Source organism: Gastrolobium bilobum, unplaced genomic scaffold (assembly GCF_033153095.1).
Source record: "Gastrolobium bilobum isolate Gb01-03AN ecotype WA unplaced genomic scaffold, APGP_CSIRO_Gbil_v1 utg33134, whole genome shotgun sequence".
Taxonomy (NCBI): Eukaryota; Viridiplantae; Streptophyta; class Magnoliopsida; order Fabales; family Fabaceae; genus Gastrolobium; species Gastrolobium bilobum.
In genome coordinates this window covers 133,194-145,496 of record NW_026896225.1, presented here as the reverse complement: position 1 = coordinate 145,496, position 12,303 = coordinate 133,194, and the positions used below count along the sequence as shown (strand labels likewise).

Sequence of the window (12,303 nt, the reverse complement as noted above, 5' to 3'; positions counted from 1 at the left end):
TTATAGTTCAGTGTGAAGAATATCCTCAGCAAATGATTCTGCAACTTGAGAAACTTTATCATTGGAATTAAGGCAATCAGCAGAAGGATGCACCACCCCATAACCAAAGCCTTGGGCTGAGTGACAGTATGTTTCTACCGTGCCATCATGTTTCTCTAAGTCCACATTGCTAAGGACTAAGTTGCTGCATGGAACGCTGTCACTGCAATCAAATTTAATGGCCTTTGCACTCATGGTAGTCCCACTGATGTTCTGGTACATGATCTCGCTTATCTCCACAGCTGAAGACTGATAAAACCATATATAGAAGAGTTCATAAGAGTATTGTTAGAAGGGGTTGCTCTATGCTACCCCAAACAACTTAGAATTAAGTTACATGATAATATTTTAAATAGAATAAAGCACTAAAGATCCATGGCACTTAATTCATTAAATTTTTAAAATTATGTATTAGTGTGAAGTCTTTGCAATAAAGTACTCTGTAATTATCATAGTAGTTGGTTCCCTAGTTAATGTTTTCATAATTAGGAGAGGTGGTAGAAAATGTAAAGCATAATCTAATACAAAGAATCGGTTCTTATTTAATCCTCTCTGTATTTTCATTTTATTTTTCTATCATAATGAAAATATCTTATACCAACCACAATATTCTTATTGCACAAATTTGCAATTCTCTCTAACAAGCATAAAATGTTTTAAATTTTAAACAAATGTTTAAAGTCCAGAGTGTTTTAAAATAAGCGCATTAGTATTTCTAATTAACTTTATTTTATAAAATCACTAGGTGCTTTTGAGTTATTCTGGAGTTAGAAATAGATATGTATCCCTTACCTCGTTATATGGGTGCTCAAATTTGCAGTGGTATGAACCAAATCTCAGGTTAGGTAAAGTTACAGTGACTTTAGAACTCAGCAGAGTAACAACTCATAAAAATATTGAATACAAAATGCTTCTTCAAATAGAGAAGAGAGGTATTTATAGGTGATAAATATTCCTTAATAATCAGAGGTGAGTCATAACCGTTTGTCCAATGCCTCACTACTTGGTGATGACATGCACCACTACATGTACTACAGTGAACTATGCAAGAGAGTGAGGAATACTCTAACGGCGTGTTTGGTAGAGGAAAAAATTTTTTACTAGAAAAATATAATTACTAGGGATATGGTGAGAAAATAAGTTTGGTAGAAAAATTAAAAAAAAGTTGTTAGGTTGGCAAAAAATTTACCGAAAAAATTGGGTAGAATTTTATAAGTCTATGTTTGGTTGAAGGTAAAATATTGATGGGGAAATGAGGCAAGATTACCAAATTAACCCCTTTTTAATTTTTGAATGTTTACATCTCTCCTCCAAATTTACTCTCCTCCAAATTATAGGAGGGTATTTTTGTCATGCTTTTGTTTCCCACTTCTCCATTTAGCCATGCATCTTGCAATACCATCTCCAAAGTGGTATTTTGGCATAGTGCATAAACAATTCTAAAAGTCTGCAAGTTGGTTTGCTACCAATATTCTTAAAAAACTTGAACCAAACATGTATCACACAAAATTCTAATATATAATACCTAGGCATCCTCTAAAAAAACTTGAACCAAACACCTCGTAAGATGAGGTCCATTTGTTCATTATGAAAAGACAGGAATTTGATCCCCTTAATGGGCCCTTGCGAGCCATCCCATATATATTGGGCTGTGAAGATTGTTCTAGAACATATATCAAATTGATCTTGGTCATAATGTGTTTTTAATGAATTTTGAAACTCTCTACGAAGTCTGCACATACAAAATTTAGTTAGTCAACCATATCATGTTTCTTGATTCTTATTTATGATCATTTTATTTTACTATGTAAGGGTACAATGTAACTTAATATGAGGAGAGTGTTCCGCATTAAGTTAAGTAAATCTTCACTCACTTATTTTTAATTTTAGTAAAAGGATATGTATTACATGGTATTAAAATTTTCCTCTTGGATATATTATACGGATCACATTATTAATTAAAAAATCATTGTTACAATTAATTAATTATTAGTGATAAAATAATAATATAATTAACCTAATATATCTAATTCAAATGCACTAAATTTATGCAACCGTGATAATGTGGGAAGAAGAGAGAGGGAACTGTGGAGTGTGGAGAGTGTACCTGGTTTTGACAAGTAGTTGGCGAATCACAGTAAAATTGATCAATAATAATGGGATTTGAAACGTTTTCGACCCTCACATTCTGAAAGCGTACCCCACGAACATATCCAGAACCTCCCTATATATGCCATCAAAACAAAATAAACCATATTTAGTCATTCTCAAAACATCATTTTTCACAATTTTGAAATGTAAGTTTTCTAGAATTACAAAATCTCCAATGCAGAGAAACTTTGCATACTACCTTTTTTTAATATAAATTTGCATACTACGTTTAGAGTGAGGATATTTTAACTACTAAAAATTCTTACTACTAAGTTATTACTCATCACATCACCATTGGATCAAAGAGAGAATGTTAAAAAGTTTTTGAAGAGAGAAAAAATATTAATCTAATGATGATTAGACAGGTAGTAAGTTGATAGTGAAAATTTTTTGATACTGAGAATATCTCTCCTCCTACGTTTATGCTAAAAAACATGCATGGTAACATGTATTACGCAATTTTTTTTTAATTTTTTTAGATTTAGGCAATTGTTTTGTTTTCGGAGTAAGTGTGAAACTCTTTTGATAAATCTATATACAATTATTTGTAGCGAATGGCTCTGCCAATGCAAGGTTATGTGACATTGATTACACCATTATGTTATAATACGTTAATTTTGAATTTTAACAGACAAAGTAATTCATAGACTCATATTGAAAGAGATGAAAAAAATCAACAATAAATGGAATTCGAATTTATTTTAAAGAAAAAAATAATATTCAAGAATTTTTTTATTACTTATATTAAGTGAAAATAATTATGACTCAAACTTTAACTAATTGTTGTTTTTCTATTCAAAATTAGCAATCATAATTATAATAAATACAAAATAACTATAGTAGATGATTGATTCAGTATTATATAAAATAAGAGAAACAAATACATAATAAGTATAATAGGGATTTGAATTAATTATTTAAAATTTTAAAAATGAGAGTAATTAATTAATTAATTAATTTTTTTTTTTGATAACAGTAATTAATTTATTTTTTATAAACCAAGAGATATTTTATCAATTAAATCAGCTATGAGTGATATTTAAATTGAATTTAAACTTTTTTTTGAAAAAACTAATATATAAGTGAGAGTAAAATGTACATATATATATATATATATATATATATATATATATATATATATATATATGGTAAAATCATTTCTGCAGCCGTTGTACGTACAACAACGACAGGTGTATGGTTATGATTTCTCACATTTAATGCTTTCAACCTTTGTATGGTTATGATTGTCCGCATTTAATGCTTTCAAGTATGTATATAACAAATATTTGGTTGATGCACGTACAACAACAGCAAAAATGTAAATATATATATATATATATATTTATATAAGGAAAAGTGTGTATCATTTTAAAGGATGTAAAGTTGTGTTATTTTAACTGAGAGAAAGAGATAGATAAAGAAGGAGAGAGAGTTGACAAAAAAATATAAAAGTGTGGGTCTCACCTTTTTGTAAGAATAAAATGACATAAACTGTGTCATTTAAAATGATAAATGTTTTTTTCCATATATATATATATATATGCGCTCGCATTTAATTTTTTAAAAATTATTATTTTATTTCTTTTTGCTATCTTTTTTTACAAATTATCTTTTTGCTATCTTTGGGTGGAGAGCATCTTCAGTATTACTATTGTATGGTAGTTCAGAACGAAATTACAAACTATTAAAGGTTCTTTTTCTTTCTTCTTTTCAAAAAATATTTGTGTCATCCTCCGATTGATGGGTTGTACATAGCATAGTATATATTAAATTTTTGAGAATGGCTATATTGACAAATAAAAAAATTATAAATTCTTACAACTAATACTATATACATACATACCAACACAAAATGCATTATCCATATTACATAATATAATTTGTAAGTTTGCAGAAAAAAAAATTCTCGATATAACTTTCTCGTATATTTTTTGCTTTTGGGTGAAATATTTGGCTAATAGTTTTATCAAGATTCGAGAATAGTACCTGCCAAGTCTTAATCCTGACACCATTGGTAGTCTCCCTAAGAATTGCTGTATCCAAAATCACTTTCGTGACTACGCCAGTTGAGTTGTCTTTCCCAAGGCTTCCAATGCTGAAAATGGTAGTCTTTCAAAAAGGCTAAAACTACTTTACTCGAAACAAAAAAAAAGGGTATTCCAGAAAAAAAATATAGAATCATAGATACAATTTTTTTATAATTTTATTATAACTTTGAGTTAGTTATCTACGAAAGAAATAGGGATTTTAGTTTGTCCTCACCAGAAAAACTTTCCTACACACACAATATTTTATGAGACTTATATTTTTTTAAGCAAAAAAAACAAACAAATTTCTATAACATTACACAATCACTTTTCCTACAACATAACTATTATAAAAGAAAATGGATGTATCATGTTGTAGGAAATTGGTTGTGTCATGTTATAGACACAATCAATATGGACCCCACCATTTTTAAAATAAAAGAAAGTGGTGAGGTCTACATTGGTTATGTCTATAGCATGACACAACCAATTTCCTAGAACATATATATCTATTTCCCTATTATAAAACACAAAGAAATAAACCATTGAAACATTCATTACGTCATTACGTGTAGTTCCAGTAACTAACACTTCTACTACGTAATGGGTAGGAACCGTGGCATCATTTTCTTTTGGCTAGTCAAGATATCAATTAACTTGTTCAAGTGACACAATTCCAAAAATTTATAGTTTGATAAAATTTTGAATAAATACTCTTTTTGATCCTCGGCAAATTTCACGATACCTACTTTAGTCCCTAGCAAATAAAAAAGCTCATCGTGGTCCCTAAAATATTTCAAAACGGACTCATTTTAGTCCTTTTGAGAGACTAATATGGGTCTTTTTTAAATTTACGAGGGATCACGATTTCAACTAAATAGATCCATTTTAAATTTCTTAAGGACCACGATGGGCCTTTTTATTTGCTAGGGACTAAAGCGGACATCATGAAATTTGCTGAGGACTAAATATGGTATTTACTATAAAACTTTTAGACGCAAAATTTTCATAAATAATGAAATGAGTGGCTAAATTTTTTTGGGACGTGTAAAATGATAGATGACAAATTTTTATGCATTCATTTGAGGTCTTTTACCATTCTGTTTCAGAAAAGATTTCTGCAACCATAAGCACTCTAATTATTAATGTAAAAAAAAAAAAAAGTGACGTATAACTTGAATTAAATGGAAGCATGAAGATCAGCTGATACCTGATTCCATGTCCTGGTCCACAATAAATTCTCTTCATTTTGATATTAGAGCTAGCATTGACAATTGATATGCAATCATCCCCTGATACACAAAATTATCATGAAATAGCAAAACACAACAAATGTTCAATATCCTTTCCTTTTAATCTCTATTTCTGGAACACTCATTTGTAGAATTTAAGATAAAGATCTTTTGACTCAGATATAAGAAAAAGAAATCTTACTTTCCATTTCAATCGTTGATTTATGTGCTTTTGACAGTTGTAATTTATCTGATTTTTATACATTAATTAATTACTAATTTATAATAAATTTCAACCATCGTATGTATGGAAATCAACCGCGAAAATGAGAAGTAAGACTTTTTATTCTTACACCGCAGTCAAAATATCCTTCCCAGAATTTATCATCAACTTTTTGTGTTTAAATTCCTTTTCCAAGTTAGCTATTCTATGTCTCTTTGTTTCAAAATCTGCCAAGGTAGTGTTCAGCAAAAAGAAACAACAATGTTAAAGTTCAGAACCTGTGCCAATTTTGCAGTCTTGAACTGCAACATTTGTTGATTCACTAATATGAATTCCGTCAGTGTTTGGGCTGTCTCCAGGTGCTGACACTTTTATGCCGTAAATTCGAACAGAATCCGATCGTGATATGGTAAAATGAATCTGTTGGCTATTCTGGATAGTTAGTCCTTTCACCTTTATAGCTGAGCTTGAATCAATGGTTAATGCCTGCAATGAACTCTCAAAAGTTAAACTATATTAATAACACATCTTGCAAAACCTTCTACTTGAAATATAGAAAAATTCAACAGTGGTTAAGAAAGTGGTTCTTACTGTTGGGGCACCTCTGCAAGGCTGTGAAAAATAATAGGAGGAAAAAATCAGAATGTTATTTGCCTGCAGCTTTAGTTTTTATGAACTTTGCAAAATAACAAAAGACTAAGTTCTGAAAAATTACATTTGACTTGTTCTTTTTACATGATGCAGCCCACCATTTGCTTCCTGAGCCATCTATTACTCCAGAACCTTGGAAAACAGCTTTGTTCAATTTGGAAAAATCAAGCCATACCCGTTGAAGTTTTGGATCCCAGTTCTTAGGCTCATTCGGTGCAACCAATGTTCCATCAATCTGGGAAATTCAAAGTACTATGTCAATTATCATATGAGTCGAATAAAACTTAAACTATTAGAAAGGGAAAATCCCGGTGCATAAGGCTCCCCAACTTTTAAGGATAAGATTGAGGGTCAGTTGTATGGTGTTACCTGGATGATTAGCTTGTCAGCACAAGGCCCTATGAATTTTGTTGCATTAACTAGGTAACGGCGTCCTTGGGGAACTAAGAGAACAGATCGTGGTGTAGAGCAAGCAACGTCCCATGCTTTTTGAAATGCCTGATAAACACACCAGCAGAATGGAGAATGGACAAAACATTATCACAGAGTAGTTAATCTGGTCATTCAATGATGCCTGACTCGATTGATTAGTACAGAAAAAAACAGTTTCTTCATGTTCAACATTGTCCATTTTGTGAAGTGTATGTTGATCAAAACAATGGACTACAAACAATGACATGTATTTGCAAGTCCAGGTATATCTCAAGAACTTACCACAGTATCATCATATTCTCCATTTCCAGCAGCACCAAAGCTATCAACATTCACAAGAACTTTTCCACCGCGCTCGCTTCTCCATGAAGGGATGTCAGAAAGTTCTACCTCAGTTTCTTCTTCTATGTCCAGGCTTTCAAGTTCTTCAAGCATGCCAATCTTGTCACACATCAGGCTTCCTGCAACTCCACAAGCTGCTATCAGCAAACCGAGTAAGGAAACCAAGAAGAATTTGTCCATATTTTGCTCCTGTTGGCTGTATTGGAAGGATTAGTTGATTTGATTAATGGGAATGAATACTTTGGTTATAATTTATATGCATAGATTAGCTATGGAAAATGAAGGATTTGAAGGGCTTTATGGCTTGGCTTGAAAGTGGATGAATGTGTTACATTTTCTACATGCCAAGACTTAAAGTACAAGGAAATTTTTTTTTAGTACTTTGCTTTACTCATCAACCAATTACAAAACTCACAAGTAATAGTAACCGTTGCACTATCTCCACTTTGCCACCCTGAAAGAGAAGTGAATGACATATCATTGAAGAGTCTTATTGCATATTCCAATCTATCTCAAAGTGCATAAGTATATTGACATAATACAATGTGATTCATAAAAGGAGAGAAAAAATTATTTTTCTATTTCAAGAAAGCCGTCAGTTAGTTACACCAAACAAGGGAACACATATGCCGACCCTCCTTTTCTTGGCATGCCCACCAAAAACTCCTCACAAAAGAAACCCTTCCCTTAGATTGTAGGATAGCCCCAAAATAGACAAGACCTTACCATCTCAGGCAACATCTTCACCAGCAGAGCAAAATGTGCTATGATTGTTTTATCTTGTGTGAATAATAGGCAAGATGCTTCCACAATTTAGGAACTTTATTTTTGGCAGTCACTTTCTTATCTCAATTGAACTACAACCAATCTCCCTTGTCATCTTCCTTGCTAGAGAAACCTCTCTGATTTGCCTTGATGCATCAAATTTCTCTATCTCAGCATAAAAGTTTGAAGCTTGCAACCACACTGCAGGGTCATCTGGGTCTAGCTCAACTAACACTTGTGCTGCTCTTGTTCCAACCTCTTCATTCTTGTGGACCCTGCAACTTCGCAGCAAAGAGCTCCACATAAAACAATCTCTTTTTCCTGGCGCCTGTAGCAGCAACTCTTCAGCTTCATGTAGAAGTCCAGCACGGCATAAAAGATCCACCATGCACGAAAAGTGCAGGCGATCTGGGTGAACCCCATGAAGAGATCTCATCGAATCAAAGACTATTCTTCCTTCCTCAACTAGCCCCGTGTGATTACATCCCGTTAATGCACACAAGAAGGTAACTTTATCTGGTTTTATGCCCTTCTCAATCATAGCTTGAAGCACTGCAAGTCCTTCTTTCCCCATTCCATTTCGGGCATATCCATTGATCATAGATGTGAAGCACATAGCATTTGGAGAAGGAAGGCTCTCAAAAATCTGATGAGAAAGTTCCACATGCCCACATCTTGAATAAGCATCCATAAGGGAACAAGAAACTGCAGCATCGCTTTCAAGTCCAGATTTAAATGCAAAACAATGCAGTAATTGGGAGCTCGTGAAGCTTGATGAAACAGACACTGACAATGCCTTAAGTGTGGTGGAGAAGGTTACTTCATCTGGCATAAGACCTTCATCGACCATTAAACCAAACAATTCCACCACATCTTCAATGGCACCACGATGAGACAAAGAGGTCATCAATGAGTTGCAACACTCCAAAGTTCTCTTGGGAAGGCATTCAAATACAGCTACGGAGCTCTCAATCTCCCTGCATTTTCCATACATATCAATCAAAGCAGATTGAACGTGCACACTCCCTTCATCAAAACCCAATTTTAGAACATGACTGTGAATCTGCTTCCCCAAATGAATGTCTTCAGTTCTACTGCACAAATTCAAGAAACCCACCAATGAACGAACGGATGGCCTCTGCCCCCACACTTGCATAACAGTAAATAACTCCAAAGCATCACACAACACGTTGTTGTCCGCATAAACAGCAACCAACGAGTTCCATGAAATAACATCCTCTACTGGTATGGCTTCAAAAGACTTCCTTGCACCAACCAAGCACCCACATGCAGAGTAAAAATCCACCAAAGCATTGGCAACAAAAACGTTTGATTCCACCAAACCCATCTTCAAAATGCAGCTTTGAAGTTTCTTCCCTTCAAGCAACCGTCTTTGGTTACTACACCCCCTAAGCAAATAACAAAACGTAACCCCATTTGGCACCACACCTTCAAAACCCATCCGAGAGTAAAATCCAAGCAATTCTTCCACACAACCCAGTTCACATAACCCACGTAGCATCACATTCCACACAGCCAAATTTCGTTCCGGCAACTCATCAAACAATTCCAGTGCCACCCCACTTAGTCCCACGTGCATGTAAAAATCAACAAGTGCACCACCAACGAACACGTTCCATAAAAATCCAAACTTGACCACCCTGCAATGCACCTGAGCACCTTCTCTACAAAACCCAGCATTGGTGCAAACAGCTATAACAGAGGAGAACGTGGTTGATGTTTCTCTTATTCTAAGAAAACCCATTTCGACATAGAGATGAAGAGCCATCTCCGGTAGCCTAAAGCACCCTGAAATTATCAAGTTATATGTGACAGTGTCACGCAGTGCCATGTTGTGGAACACTGCAAGTGCAGAGTTCAGGTTCCTAGATTTTATGAAAGCATCGATTTCGCGGTTTTTCACGTAGACATAGTCACTGGCATTGCGAAAGGAAGCCAACGTGTTTGAGTGCATTAGCATTGATCTACCAATTGTTATGGCTCTTATGAAGGACACTAGTTGAGGCTTTTGAATCGACCACCACAGTTTCAGCATTTTTTAAGTTCGAATTTAGACACATTAATATGAGTCTCTCACAATCTGTACTTTGCAATTGTTTGGTTAAGGTTGCTTTGGTCTATATATTGTTGATTTCATAGTAAATATTTAAATTTATTAAATATAATTAAGAGTTAATAATATGTTCTGCAGTTCATCAGTATTTTAAAAAAAATGACTACCAAAGTAATTCCCATTTCTCTTTGGATGAAATTTTGAAGTGTTAAGCTAAGACAAAACGACAAATGCGTGAATTAAGTCACCTAATTAGTAAATAATTAGCTATATAACTTAATTAATCACATATTACTAATATTTATACTTGTCAAAAAAATCTCCAATTATCACTTGCAAAGTTTCCAAAGTAGATGTTGTCAAAATCAAGTTTCTACCTAAAAAAGATAAAGGAGATAGTAGAAACGACTCCAAACGTAAAATTTCTATTACTTTAGGTCAAGATACAAAATTATATATATATATATATATATATATATATATACATATATATATATATATATATATATATATATGGGCTTAACATTTCTGCAGCCGCCGTAAATAACACTCTTTACAGCTGACACAGAAAAGTGGGCCCCTCGGCGTTTAAAAAAAAAAAAAAACAAGGATCCGCTGTCGTATCCTAGAATCCGCACACGGATCCTGGCTAGCTGTAGGTACAACAGCTGCAGAAATCATTTTGCCTATATATATATATATATATATATATGTTTATATTTTTGCCGCTGTTGTACGTGTAACAATCAAATACTTGTCATATATATACTTGAAAGCATTAAATGCGGGGAATCATAACCATAACCATACAAATGATGAATGCATTAAATGTGGGGAATTATAACCATACACATGTCATTGTTGTACGTAAAGCGGCTGCAGAAATGATTTTACCGTATATATATATATATAGAGGCAGGATATTCTTACACCAGACTTCCTTTATCCCACCCAAAACGACGTGTTTTTAGCTGACAGTACGAAACATTATAGACAGTGATAGTACAAATAATAAATCAAATATATATATATGGGACAGGATCCGTTTACAAACTTTTTTGAATTTTTTTACAAATTACACTATGTTCTCCCGGGAGAACATAGTGTAGTTTGTAAAAGTTTGTGTTCTCCCTGGAGAATATAGTGTAGTTTGTAAACAAAAAAGTTTGTAAATATAACCTGTCCATATATATATATATATATATATATATATATATATATATATATATATATATATATATATATATATATATATATATATATATATATATATAAGTCTAACACCGCATCTCAACTGTTGATTTTCATGCATCTAACGGTTATAATTTAGGAAGTCATACGAATTAATTAATATTAATTAATAATTAATTACTCTACAAATACCAACCAATAATTTCTATCCAACAACGATTGAGATATGGTGTAAAACTTATTAGTCTTTCACCAATAAACGGTTATAATTTCCGCCAATCAAACCTATTAATTAAAATCTGGTGTCAAATTTCAAAGTTTGACACTGGTATCAAAAGGATATTGCCCTGTATATAAGATAGAAGTCCAAAAACACAAAAAGAGTTTAACATCTCCTATAACAAAGTTTCAAAACATCGAAACAATAAAATTTAACAACTTCTAAAAACGTAAAAACTTGCATTTCTATCATTTTTACATTTTTACGTGGTATTTTTATCCCTTTTTATTTTTAGTTATGTTTTTACACGTATCATCTCAATTTTCTATGTTTATAGTCTACAAAGCACAGACACGGCAAATTTTTTGAATAATGTGTGTCGGACACGTGTCCGACACGGACACGCTCCGACACGCGGTCAATATTTTGGGACACGTGGTCAACTCTCCAACACGTTTTTTCGATACGCAGTCAATTTTTTTCGACACGTGGTGAACGCTCGGACACGTTTTTTTTTTTTAGTCTTAATTTTATTTTATTAACTAAAAATAAAAAAAATTTATTTATAAATCAATTTTTTTCTGTTATGAAATTTGACATGAAAAATTAACAAGGTACGAAAAATTATTTTAGTTTATATTTATGTTACGAAATTTGAATATTTGATTGGTTATTTCACTTATTATGGACTGTTATATCTATTAAATATAAATTATATTATATATATTAAAAATATTATTTAATATCAAAATATGCCCCAACGTGTCGAAATATGTCATTTTTTAGAATTAACGTGTCAGCGTGTCATGTCGTGTCTCGTGTCAGTGTCCGTGCATCATAATTTATAGTCGCATTTTTTACAACAGTGACTTAGAAACCATAACATTTAAATAAGCTTCAATACATTACACCACAAAAGCTGATCATCCTTTACCAACCATGCTTAGAAGATAATC

General features: G+C 32.7%; 2 protein-coding genes across 2 annotated transcripts; both read right to left on the bottom strand.

Moving 5' to 3' along the window:
• Positions 1–7,277, bottom strand: LOC133298350 (probable polygalacturonase At1g80170). Its single transcript, XM_061497620.1, has 9 exons — positions 7,038–7,277; positions 6,693–6,821; positions 6,388–6,558; positions 6,264–6,284; positions 5,951–6,158; positions 5,428–5,509; positions 4,177–4,285; positions 2,147–2,263; positions 1–288 (listed from the first exon to the last, which is right to left on the bottom strand). The coding sequence occupies exons 1-9, from the start codon at positions 7,275–7,277 to the stop codon at positions 1–3; spliced, it is 1,365 nt and encodes a 454-aa protein (XP_061353604.1).
• A 655-nt stretch (positions 7,278–7,932) lies between these two features.
• Positions 7,933–9,886, bottom strand: LOC133298336 (putative pentatricopeptide repeat-containing protein At3g05240). The gene has a single exon (XM_061497601.1). The coding sequence runs from the start codon at positions 9,841–9,843 to the stop codon at positions 7,933–7,935; it is 1,911 nt and encodes a 636-aa protein (XP_061353585.1). The 5' UTR covers positions 9,844–9,886.
• Between the last annotated feature and the right edge of the window lie 2,417 nt (positions 9,887–12,303).